The sequence below is a fragment of the Galeopterus variegatus genome, unplaced genomic scaffold, assembly GCF_000696425.1.
Source record: "Galeopterus variegatus unplaced genomic scaffold, G_variegatus-3.0.2 Scaffold5566, whole genome shotgun sequence".
Lineage (NCBI taxonomy): Eukaryota > Metazoa > Chordata > Mammalia > Dermoptera > Cynocephalidae > Galeopterus > Galeopterus variegatus.
In genome coordinates this window covers 76,372-89,623 of record NW_007731677.1, presented here as the reverse complement: position 1 = coordinate 89,623, position 13,252 = coordinate 76,372, and the positions used below count along the sequence as shown (strand labels likewise).

General features: G+C 44.8%; 1 protein-coding gene across 1 annotated transcript in view; it reads right to left on the bottom strand.

Annotated features, from left to right (window-relative positions):
- Positions 1 to 1,462: 1,462 nt before the first annotated feature.
- The window catches only part of RNF185 (ring finger protein 185), a 33,849-nt gene continuing 22,059 nt past the window's right edge, over positions 1,463 to 13,252 (bottom strand). The window contains exons 5-7 of the mRNA XM_008589646.1: positions 12,180 to 12,234; positions 7,905 to 8,022; positions 1,463 to 3,922 (exon numbers count right to left, since the gene is read on the bottom strand). Coding sequence (XP_008587868.1) covers positions 3,825 to 3,922; positions 7,905 to 8,022; positions 12,180 to 12,234 — 271 coding nt within the window. The 3' untranslated portion in view covers positions 1,463 to 3,824. The remainder of the gene's footprint in view (positions 3,923 to 7,904; positions 8,023 to 12,179; positions 12,235 to 13,252) is intronic.

Genomic DNA, 13,252 nt, shown 5'->3' with positions numbered 1-13,252 from the left:
TGTTGGACACTACACATATAGAACATCTCTATCACTTCAGCAAATTCTACTGGACCATGCTGTTCTAGATAATGATCGGTAAATGGCTGCTAACATCACAAAGAGGGACTACAAGACACTATGTGCCTCCTGATAAGATGCAACAAGTATATACTATCGCTTATGACGTGGTCTTACTGCCGCCCCCCAGCCCCCCCAAAAATCAAACTCGAGTCTGGTCAAGCCTCTAGATCTAACACCAATTTAAAGGAAATGCACAGATAAAAGGAGCTTGTTAAATAACACTACGGTGATGCAAATAGCAAAATTGAGGCTATGAAAAACTCAATGGGGACAAATGACCTAGTTTCTTTAACAGATAAACTGCAAAGGAAAAGAGACTTAAGAGACAAACAATAGCAATGTATGGATCTGATTTAGATCTCAATTCAAACATACACAAAAAAGTTACGAGACAACTAGGGAAACTTGAACAATAATTTGATATATTGGATATATTGGATGGCAAGCTCCATCTTGGTATCATGAAGGAATTACTGTTTATTTTTTAAGGCACATAAATGGTATCTTGGTTATGTTAAAAAAAAATCCTTATCTTTGAGATGTATATTGAAATACTTAATAGATGACGTATGACTGAGATTTGCTTCAGAATAGTCCAGGCACCAGGAGAGGGAGCAGTGTGAGGACGGTGTAGATTTCAATAGGACTGGACCTGAGTTGATGGTTATTGGGGTTGGGTGACTGGTACACGGAGGTTTTATTGTCCTGTTCTACCACCGTCTGTGTTTTATGTTTTCCACCTAAAGCAAAAACCCTACTCTTTTCTTATTGGGCTTATGAGTTCTGAAGCTCCCTTACCCTTACATTCCTCACTATATCTTGGCACTTTTCAACTAAATAACTGTTAGGTCAAAGTTGAAGAGGACAAAAAGAGCTCTTTTCAGGATGACCTGTAGCTCTGGTATGCTGGGGAGCCTGAGGCTGAGAAAGATTTGTAACCTCATCAAAATCTTCCTTCTCACACCAAACCCTTCCACTGAGGAACCTCAGGGAGGGGCACACCCCCTGCTCCAGGAAGAGGACTTGGCCAAGGGCTCACCTGCACCACCACTGAACATATGGATGGATGCTGACACTGAATAACCTGTGATTGTCCTCAAAGCTCTTATCAGCCACAGCTAAGCTCCATCTTGGCAGTTTGTCACTCGCAAGCTTAGGAATTCCATGCTCTTGTCAAAACCGGGGCTGCCTGTCAGACAGGTTACACCTTGGGCAGGGCTGAGTATGAAGCCAGGCCTTCAGCCTACATTACTCATCTCTGATTATCTTTGGCTGTTTGGAGACCGTCATCCTCAGTGTCACATTACCAAGGACATGCAGGTGCTTCCCAGACCAGACCAGTGTGTATGCTCCCCATCCACTCACCTCCCATGACACAGTCAAGAAGTCCAAGCTCACAGTAATGTAAAACCATTTGTTTAATTCTAAATCAAATCACTTTCACAACAGTGAAAATTAGTGACTGGTCAAGGTGTGCCACTGTACATATCGTCATTTTCTGACTGTGGTCAGGACCTGGTCCTAGTCCACAAGGGTGGTAGGAGGAGGGTGGTAGGAGGAGGGTGGAGGTGGAGAACACAGAAAACACACACAAAAGAGAGGAAAGCTGCCTTGGCAGAGGGGTGATGTGGTGAACCTGTGGAGGGGTGGTGAGTCCCAAGTAGGTTCTCCTGCCCCAGCTCCTGGCAGAGGGTAAGTAGGGACCCATAAGGTTCAAAATCAAAGCGCACATGGCCAACCTGGCTTTGCTAACAGGTTCCTGGGATGCCTTTGCTGGTGCAGCTTTCTTGGGCTCACTCCATTTTGTTAGTCTAAATGATTCATCTTCCTACCCATAACTCTTCCTTAATCTTTATTCTGGAGACCCATTTCTGTTGGACCCATCTGATTGAATTCCTCTCTCCCTCCACTAGTTGGGGACACTGTACTGAGGGATCCCACCAATTCTCTCTAGACCAGAGGAACTCCAGGGACCCCTCCAACTCTGAGGATTTCCAGAAGGTGATAAAAAAAGCACTCGAGTAGGTGCCCAAGAATGTTTAAAAATCCATCAGGCACACTGTAAAGCTGGTGGCTTATTCATACCAAGTGGATTCGGCAAACGAACCACCTACTCAATACTTTATATTTTGTCTGTTTAAACACTGAACTCTGGCATTCACAGGTGCAAAGGGAGAAGAGGTGGGGCTGTGGAGAGGGGAGGACGTCTTTCCTTGTCTTCCTCAAGGTCTTGGTTTCCACAAACTATGCAGAACCATATCTGGAAAAAAGCACTAGGTGGCGCTTTCTATCACTTGTTGGCTATTGCTGGGGGTTAGCCAGGAGCAGTATGGACTGCTGAAGTAAGAGGACTTCAGAGGAAGTCCACTTTTCCCCAACTTTGGGGTCTCTAGAAAGAGCCTGGATTTCTAGAACAAGGCCTGGAACGCAGAGCAAGAACCGCCATTCCACTAGGTGAACGGACCTACTTGCCTGGCACCACATTCCCTCAATCGGATTTTGAGAAAGAAGCTTGTGAAATCAAAAAACAAGAGCTTCAGATGAATAATTTCCCTTAGATTTCACAGGAAGGAATACTATGTCATATCATTGTGCTGGGGCTCCCTAGGCCCTGCCATCTGGCTTTACAAATCATCAGCCGTTGCCTACTAGGGAGTAACATGCTTCCCTGGTTTTAGTACACATATAGGAAGTTTTCAGGGGAATCCATCAAGCCATACTAAGGTCAGGGTCACATGTGTGTCTCCCCTTTCCCTGCCTCTTCATAAAGAACAACTTGTCTTCTGAGGATGGTGGTCTTCAACATGCAGCTCTGCTGACCTGACAAAGCCTCCAGTTTCCTCTGGGTGGGTTCTGGGAGAGGATGCACTTGGAGCTTTGGCAGCCTAGGAAACAGGGCTTCTTGTTCAGTTGTTCCTGCATCAGAGCTTCGAATCCCACTGAAGTCCCAGCTCAGCAGTAGTCTAGCTGTTTGACCTCTAGCAGAGACAGATACATATATGGGGAAAAGCTGATGGGAAAGCTGAGGGAAGCCATATGTCTCACCAGAGGCAATTTACACCAGGAAACCAGGTCATTCAAGCTGCTCTCTGGGGCCAAAGATATTGAGCACAGCCCAGAGCCAATAAAAGATCTTTGGGTCTCTGGTGAATTCATGAAGTGACTCCAGCCTCAGCTGCTGCAATTATGATCTTTATGGAACAGCAATTTCTTGCATCTCGGCTGAGGAAGAGGAGGGGGAGGGAGGAGGCAAGAGGGCAGAGCAGCACTGGCATCTGGAAAGGGAACCTCTCTGTATGAGGAACCCCACTGGCTTTGGAGGCTACTTATTAAGGGGTATTTAAAGAGATGGAAAGTAAGTTTCCATAAATACCATTTGGTTCATCCCTTTGTTTTTGTAACATTGAACTCAGACGAAATTATACTCCGACAGTTTCTCCCTTCCCACCTCCTCTTCCCTTTGCAGAGTCAGGACCTGCTGAGCTGGCTGGAACAGAATTTCATGGTGTCATCCATAAGAGAGGACTCAACACCAAGGCCTGATGTTACAGGAGGGTGTTTACAGCAGTGGCACCACTTGGGGGTGCTTGCCAACTGGTCTTGAGTTCCAAAGCTCTGATGGAGAAGCAAGACTCCTTGACGTATTACTGATCCCACTGATTCCAGGGGTCAGCATCAGCCAGGAAGCCAAACACCAGGAATGGGGAGTGGCACATCACCAGTCCAGAGGCCCTGCCGTGAATGTAGGCAGGAGCCCATCATTAGGCAATCAGAAGCCAGAACATGATCACGAGGGCTACGAACAGGAAGAGGCGTGACAGGAACTGCTCATCCACGTACTGGGGTGTCCCAGGGACAGCTGGAGGGACAGGAGGGAAAAGAGAGGCTGTCAGAATGCTATAGCTGTGCACACTGCCCATTTGGGCTGGAAGCTAAGAGCATCAATCTTCATATCTTTTTACAACAACAGAATCCTGCATACTAAGATTTCCAAGCCTCAAATAATATCAGTCAAAACAAAAATATGTGAAACAGTATAACAATAAGGAGAAGTTCTCCACTTTGTCCTAAAGAAGTTTGGCCTGCATATGCAAATAAACTAGTTGACTAACAGGAAACTCTTATTAGAGGAAGCAGTAAAAGAAAAGTTACTGTTTGTTAAGCATCTTCTATATCCTAAGTGTTTTGTACACATTATTACTTGGTGGATATTATTATTCCCATTTTGCCTAAGAAGCTGAAGCACCAGTATAAGGTGTCCTGCCAAGATCATGAGGCTCTGAGTTAGTGGCAGATTTGTTGGTCATGCTTCCCAGTCTCTTCATACACTACCTCCCCAGGGCCCCACACGGAGTACCTTCCTTTTCCAGAGGAGAAGTAGGGCCCAGCTAGGCAGAAGGACTTGTCTTCCCCATTGTATAGCAAGATAGAGGCAGAACTGGGGTGGGAACCTAGGTTCTTCACTCCTCTCTGCTTTGAGAAAAACTACCATTTACAGCTCCCTGTCCTGACTTTGTGGGAAGGAGGGTAAGAGAATCTACAACCAGAATGGCCAAATTGTATCAAACATGACAGGGAAAACTGTGATTGTGGTAGGTGGTTAAAGTGATCCAGAGTCCAGCCTGTCTGTGGAACTCTGTTTAACTGGGGAATCCAGGGTGAGCCTTGGACCAGGTTAGAAGGCAGCAACCTAATGGGCAGGTTCCTGCTGTCTCAACAGGAATCTGTCCTTCCCTCAAGGCAGAGCACACCCTGCCCTTTGGGATCTCCTTCCTCTGAGAAAACAATATGTGAACAGTGGAGAAACTCTTGAGATAGGTAAGTGATGGAGTTTGGATGTGCTGTCCCCTCCAAAACTCATGTGGAAATTTGATCTCCAATGTGGCACTGTTGGAAACTGATTGAGTCATGGGGGCGGATCCCTCATGAATGGATTAATGCTCTCCCTGGGGGAGGAGGGGTAGTGAGTGCGTTCTTGCTCTATTACTTCCTGCAAGACCTGATTGTTTAAAGGACCCTGGCACCTTCTCTCTCTTTCTCTCTTGCTTCCTGTCACCATGTGATCTGCTTGTACCTGCCGGCTACCTGCTGCTTTTCCGCCATGAGTAGAAGCAGCCTGAGGCCCATGCCAGATGCAGCTGTCCCAGAATCATAAGCCAAATAAACCTCTTTTCCTTATAAATTACCCAGTCTCAGGTATTTCTGTCATAGCAACACAAAACAGACTAAAACAGAAAATTGGTACTAGGAGTGGGGTGTTGCTAAACAGGTACCTGAAAATGTGGATGCAGCTTTGGTACTGGGTAATGGGCCAAGGTTGGAGGAGTTTGGAGGACTTAAAAGAAGAGAAAAAGACGAGGGAAAGTTTGGAATGTCTAGAGTCTTATGTGGTGGTGAGCAGAATGCTGATAGAAATGTGGACAGTAAAGGCCATGCGGATGATGAGGTTTCAGATAGAAATAAGGAACTTATTGGGAATTGGACAAAAGATAACCCTTGCTACACTATAGCAAGGAACCTGGCTGCATTGTGTCCATGCCCTAGGACTCTGTGGAAGTTGGAACTTAGGAGCTGGGAACCAGAGTATCTGGCAGAAGAAATTTCTAAGTAGCAAAGCATTAAGGACACTGCATGGCTACTTCTAACAGCCTACTCTGAGTTATGGCAGAAAACGCTTGATGTAAAGCCAGAATTTAAAATGGAAGCAGAGCGTAAAGATTTGGAAAATACAAGCCAGAAGTCTTGGTGGCATCAATGTGGTGTTAGGTCTGCAGGCTCACAGACTGCCAGAGCTGGGAAGGCTTGGGAGCCTCCACCCAGATTTCACAGTAAGTATGGGAATGTCTGGGGGCCCAGGAAGAGATCTGTCGCAGGGGTGGAGTCACCGCAGACAGCCTTCACTAGAGCAATGCCAAGCAGAAATGTGGGGTCAGAGTTGTAGCAGAGAAACCCCAACAGTGTCATGCCTAGTGGAGCCATGAGAGTGGGACCACCATGGAGACTCCAGACCTGTGGAGCTACCAGAGTGGAACACCAGCCTGGGAGAGGTGAAGTTTGGAAAGCCATGAGCAGAGCTGCCCAGGGACTGGGGACCCAACCCCCACACCTGTGTGCAGAGGCAGTCAAACATGGAATCAAGGTACCTGATTCTCCAGCCTTGAGATTTAATGCCTACCCTGCTGGGTTTCGGACTTGTTTGGGACCTGTTTTTCCTTTCTTTTGGCCTATTCTTCACTTTTGGAATGGGAATGTGTACCCAATGTCTGTTCCACCATTGTATCTTGGCAGTAGATAAATTTGGTTTTGACTTTTACAGGTTCAAAGCTGGAAGGACTTTTGCTTTTGGTCTCAGAGGAGACTTTGGACTTTGGACTTTTAAGTTGGTGCTGGAGCAAGCTAAGACTTTTGGGACTGTTGGGATAGAATGATTGTATTTTGTATGTGAGAGTGACATGAGTTTTGAGGGACCAGGGGCGGAATGATGGAGTTTGGATGTGTTGTCCCCTCCAAAACTCATGTGGAAATTTGATCTCCAATGTGGCACTGTTGGAAACTGATTGAGTCATGGGGGTGGATCCCTCATGAATGGATTAATGCTCTCCCTGGGGGAGGAGGGGTAGTGAGTGAGTTCTCACTCTATTAGTTCCTGTGAGACCTGATTGTTTAAAGGACCCTGGCACCTTCTCTCTCTCTTTCTCTCTTGCTTCCTGTCGCCATGTGATCTGCTTGTACCTGCCGGCTGCCTGCCGCTTTTCTGCCATAAGTAGAAGCAGCCTGAGGCCCATGCCAGATGCAGCTGTCCCAGAATCGTAAGTCAAATAAACCTCTTTTCCTTATAAATTACCCAGTCTCAGGTATTTCTGTCATAGCAACACAAAACAGACTAAAACTGCAAGGTAAGGAGGGCATTCCCAAGATCTCTTGATGCTGTACTAGATTCCCCAGTGGGGTGCTCTGATGGGATTTGTGCAGGCAGGCAGTCAATAAAGACTTACTGATCACCTGCTATATGCCAAAGACTAGGCTGGGGTGGGGAACTGGGATGACCCAGGAGTGGGTTATTGCCTCTAGAGCATAAGCTCCTGACCAGGAACCACACAACAGTCTTTCTGTACCCTATGCTGTGCCCAGTGCACCTGAGGCTCCAATGAGCATGAGCAGAGCTCAGCTAACCACAGCATCTCTGCAGGCTCCACTGTAAAGATCTTGGCTCAGGTGTCAAATTGTGAGAGTACAAGCACCCACCTCACTGCTCTGCTCTACACTGAATGCAGTAGGTACTTTCCAGTGGCTGGAGGGAAAAAGGCAGCAGCAGGTGGCAGACCTAGGCAAGGTTCCCAAAGGGCTGAGTCTTGGGACCAGTCGCATGTTGTGTCCTGAGGGAAGCTGACAGAGATGCCAGAAAATGTAGAGGCCCTGATTCCTTGTGGGTCACCTGACCCATCCCTACCTCCAAATTGTCAAAGTGTGGGGTACATATGCAGGACCAGGCTTTTCCTCAGCTGCATCTTATTTTATAGACATGGGGTATGTTTTGGTAAATATTACTGAGCATTTTCTGGTCTGTAAAACAGAGCTAATCGCACACTTGTCCCAAAGGGTGGTTGTGATGATCTCCTGAGTTTAGAATGGAAAGTGCTCTGCATGTGCCTATGCTTGGTGTGTGCTCAATACCGTTAGCATGACTGCCAGTAGACTGAAAAGAGTTTAGGACATTTTGAAAAGGTTGATTATTCGTGTAATGACAATTATATGTAACTTACATACTACTGAATTCCAAGAAGCTTTCAAGCAGAATTACTAAGATATCTTACCGATTTCTCAAGATAAAAGGGTCCTACCTGGAGGAGGCCGCCCATCATTTATGTTAAATGCCGTGGCAAATATCCCAAAGGGAAATGCCCCAATTCCAAAAGACATCTGGAAGCCACCATCTCCAAATCCAAATCCTTGAAATCCCTGTGTGGAAGAAATGCAATTAAGAGGAGGGGAAACAAGCAGGTTTCTCCCGTACCTGTCAAACACGACACACTTTACATGTCATCTTACATTTGGTACCCCCTCTCCTCCCTACCCTCTGCCACCTGTTTCCAAGGAGGGACAGCTCTTCTTCCCATACAGATCCCAAAGGGGAGGAATTCTGGCGACCCTCACACCCTACTAGCCTTAGCTCCTAGCTAAGGAACTGTCAATAGGTCAAAAAGGATTGGCTGTGACCCAACATGAAACACTCTGATGATGCAAGTTGGGATTCTTAAAGCTTAAGGTTCATTTCCAGAGTCCCACATTAGCCAGTAAAATTTTCTACATGCTTTACAACAGCAAAATTGGCAATCACACACATGCCCAATAACAAGGGAACATCAAAACAAACCACACATTATCTGTAATAGCAAAAAAACGGTGGAACCCTAATTAGCCAACAACGGAAGTCATGATCAAAATCTCAATATGTGCTCTCAAAGGACCAATATGCTAACTTACATAGTAACAGAAAAACTTTCATGACCAAATTATCAGACAAAATTGTTTGAACAGCATGATCACAAGGACATGACAACATATAGGTATGTTGACAAGATACAGATAAGTATTTTCCCTCAAAAATTTCTTTTAATATTGTTACACAGAAGTTTTAAAATTTTAAACACTAATTTTTTTCTGATTACAAAAGTAATACACGTTTGTTATAAGATATTCACAAATTTTAGTAAAAACTGACAAAGAAAGTCAAAGGTCTCCTATTCACCCTCAAATCTCACAGCCACCCCCCTTCCGCTCGAAATAACCATTATCAGCAGTTTGGTGTATCACCCTCACATTTTTTTTCCCTGAGTATGTTCTACACTGCATCATCTTTCACATGAAGATTCAAAAGAAACAATAATATTGTGAATAAGTAATTCCCTTTTTCTAAGTGTGAACTCTGTGCCAGGGACTGTGTTAAGCACTGGGACGCACAAGTCATGTTTAATTCCTATGTTAGCATCATCCACATTTTATAGATGACCAAACTGATGCTTGGAGAGATGAATTAACTTGACCAAGGGGTAGAGTTTAGATCTAAAAATAGGTCAATCTGATCTGAAAATCTGTGCTCTTAAGGCACATGTCTTAAAAAAAATTTTTTCTCTTCCTCTGCATCCCTGGTGAGATCTTTAGAACAAATGATTAAAAAAATAATGAAAAGAAGAAAAAATATTAGGCCACTGCTGCTCTCCACAAAGAGCTGACTGGCCTTCATTTGTAGGTCTTTTCCAAGTCACAATAATGACCACTTCCTGTCCCACACTGAGCATCCTGGCATCCAACTCCAAATATCTTGCTGGGTGGCACTACCCATAAAGCCTAACAGCTCATTTAATAAGAAGGCAAACCTATAAGGAACGAAAACAGCTGGTTTCCGTCTTCTCGGTGCTGGAATGCCTCCTACTCAGAACCAGCATGACTGAGTCTGAGGGCTCCTGGGACTAAAGCTGCCTTACCTGGGAAGGTGCAATTGTTTCATCAGGAACCACAGCTTCATTCAGTGCAATCCTGAGGACTGACCTTCCTGCTTCCCTTCTAGCAACATCTATATGATCCCACAAGTCCTCATATTTGGTGGATTTATGTTCCTGGGGCAGAGTATGCAAAAAGCATCACTAGGGTCTACAGGTGCCTACAAACCCTGGAGGTGTGCGCCACAGTCATACAGGACAGGGCTTCTAGCTTTCTGGGGTCTCTGATTCCTGTGTTAGTTGCTAATGCTCCATGGGGAACCAGAGCCTGGGAAGGTTAAAGTAGTGCTGCCTGGTGGTCAAGAGCAGAGACTTCAATACCAACCAGATCTGGGTTTCAGCTCTAGCTGTGTGGCCACTGACAGGTCAGTTCACTTATCTGGGCCTCAGATTCTTTTTCTGTTAAATGCATTGATGTGAAGCTTAAATGAGATCATGTATTCAAAACTCCACATATACTCATAGTTCTTTGCATATAATAACCATTCAACAAGTGATCACTGCTAATATTAATAAGGGTAATCCAGACAAGAGACCTCAGTTTCTTTGTTTTTTTGTGGGGAGTGGTGGTGGGGCTGGCCAGTGCAGGGATCCAAACTCTTGACTTTGGTGTTACCAGGCTGTGCTCTAACCAACTGAGCTAACTGGCCAGCCCAAGACCTCTATTTCTATCAAGATCCCTACTCAATAATCCTACTCCTGGGGATCCTAAGGAAATGCCATAATTCACATAAAGAAAAAAAAAATGCATCAAAATTCAATGACATAAATGTCATCCTTTAAAAATAATAAAGAGAACACTTCAGAGCATCATGGAAAGTACTGCCAAAATTAAATTTTAAAGCAGCAAAATGAATGTAATGGCTACATAAAAATATATGTACACAGAATACAGATGAAGAGAACATAGGGAAAAGATTATAGTTGTTCTGGAATCCTGGCAGTACGGGTATATATTTTGCTTTTAAAATCTCTTTAAAGGCCGAGCCCGTGGCGCACTCGGGAGAGAGCGGCGCTGGGAGCACAGCAGCGCTCCCGCCGTGGGTTCGGATCCTATATAGGGATGGCCGGTGCACTCACTGGCTGAGCGCGGTGCGGCCAGTCTCAAAAAGGACCAAAAAAAAAAAAAATCTCTTTAACATTTTAACAGGATTTTTTTAAGACTAAATGTCTGATTTAAATGTGCAAATTTTTTGAACCAGTAATTCTACTTCTAAGAATTTATCCTAATAAAATAATGGTGAATTTGCTCACAAATTTATAAGATCATCAAAATGTTTTTTTTTTCCTTTTTGTCTTTTTTCGTGACCAGTAATGGGATCGCAACCCTCGGTGTTGCGCCTGCACCGCGCTCAACCAGTGAGCAGACCGGTCTCTATATGGGATCCGAACCCTCGGCGGGAGCGCCGCCACACTCCCAAGCGTCGCACTCTACTGAGTGCGCCACTAGGCCGGCCCAACATCAAAATGTTTTTAAAATAGAAAAAAGAAAAGGAACACCAAGGTCAAGGGTTTGGATACCCTTACCGGAAGCAGCTAAATGTTTAACAAAGGATTAGTTAATCCATACAACTGAACATTAAACAGCCATTAAGTAAAATATTGCAGGCATGTAAAATCTCAAAATACACTGTGAGAATGTAAACTTCATTAGGGCAGGGATCGTTGCTATATTCACCGATATATCACCAGCACACAGAAGGCACTTAATATTTGTAGAATGAATGAATTTTTTTTTTTTCTTTTTTTTTTGAGACCGGCTGCACCGTGCTCAGCCAGTGAGCGCTGTGAGCGAACCAGTCATCCCTGTATTGGATCCGAACCCGCGGCGGGAGCGCTACTGCGCTCCCAGCGCCACACTGTCCCGAGTGCGCAATGGGCTCAGCCTTTTTTTTTTTTTTATTTTTAAAGATGACAGGTAAGAGGATCTTAACCTTTGACTTGGTGTTGTCAGCACCACCCTCTCCCAAGTGAGCTAATCAGCCATCCCTATATAGGGATCCGAACCCATGGCCTTGGTGTTATCAGCACCACATTCTCCCAAGTGAGCCATGGGTCGGCCCAGCCTTTTTTTTTTTTTTATTTTTAAAGATGACAGGGAAGAGGATCTTAACCTTTGACTTGGTGTTGTCAGCACCACCCTCTCCCAAGTGAGCTAATCAGCCATCCCTATATAGGGATCCGAACCCATGGCCTTGGTGTTATCAGCACCACATTCTCCCAAGTGAGCCATGGGTCGGCCCTGAATGAATGAAATTTTAAAAGGGGGTTACAAAACAGGAGCCATATATTGCAAAAAAAAAAAAAAAAAAATTAAAATAAAAGAATGAATACACACATCTATAAAATACACACACATAAATAGATCTATAAAATTTGTATGTGTATATATAAAATTAAAGAAAAATAGGAAAATGGAAAAGAAAATAGACCAAAATGTTTCCAGTGGTTTTCTCTGGTTGTTGTGGTTATAAGTGACTTTCCTCTCTCTTCTCCTTTCTGTATTTTACAATTTTTCTTTACTTTTATAATCAAGGAGAAAAATTGTAGGACCAAGAGGGAAACTTCTAAAGCCACGAGTTCATTTCTGGAAGCTTCTCCTAGAATATTCCTCACCCCTCTGTTCTCTGGTTCTGGTCTCTGTCCTTGAGGACGTGGAGGGGTCTTCTCTCTGAAACAGAAATGGTGTTAAAAATAAAGTCTATTACAAAACGCTTTGAGTTGTTCCCTGTGAGGACTGAGAGCTGTTCACCAACAGGGTCAGGGCCAGGGCTACGGCTCCCTTTCCTGCCCAGCAAGTGAATTTATTCTGAATTAAATCAAACACTAACTCTTCATTCTACCTGCAATTGTTTTTCCCAACTGTATAGAAAACCAAGGAGAAAATCAGCTTGTTATGAGATATCCATCAGATTGCACTATAGCCTACCTTTCTCACAGAGATCCTAACCCAAACTAGTTAGGAATGAGGGCCAGACACCTTCCTTGGGCCTTTATAATATTGGATGTGAGAAATCTCAAATCCAAACTGAAATAGAGGGTGGCTTGTAAGAGAGAAGGCTGAGATTCAGGGTGTCTCTGATTAACTTCAGCTCTTTACCTCCCACTACTCTTAGGTGAGTTCCCCAGGCTATTCGTTTTGCCTCTGGGTCTCAGTGCCTCTGATCACTCATCCCACGAATGTCTGACTGAGAGCTTATTACACATCAGGCACTAGGCAGGATGCTACTAACACTAAGACTGATGACATATCCTACTCTTAAGATATTCATGGTTTCAACAGAATACAACTGATCACAATAGTGTGGGAAAGGTATTCTTTAACAGAGCATGGTGGGAACGTGAGTGCGGGCAACTAATGTGGGGAAGAAGACCATATGAAGGAGGAGATGACTTTAGGGCTGCTCCTGAAAAATGGGTAGAAGTTAGAGGAGGCAGCGAGGGCAGGGGGAGATGGTGGTTTCAGCAGGACTGGGGAGAAAAGAAGAGGCAGAGGAAAGCAAATACAAAGGTTGATGAATGCAAAAAAGCAAGTCTCTTTAAGAAAAATCCGGGCTGACCCCATGGCGCACTCGGGAGAGTGCGGCGCTGGGAGCGCAGCAGCGCTCCCGCCGCAGGTTCGGATCCTATATAAGGATGGCCGGTGCACTCACTGGCTGAGCGCGGTGCGGCCGGTCACAAAAAAAGAC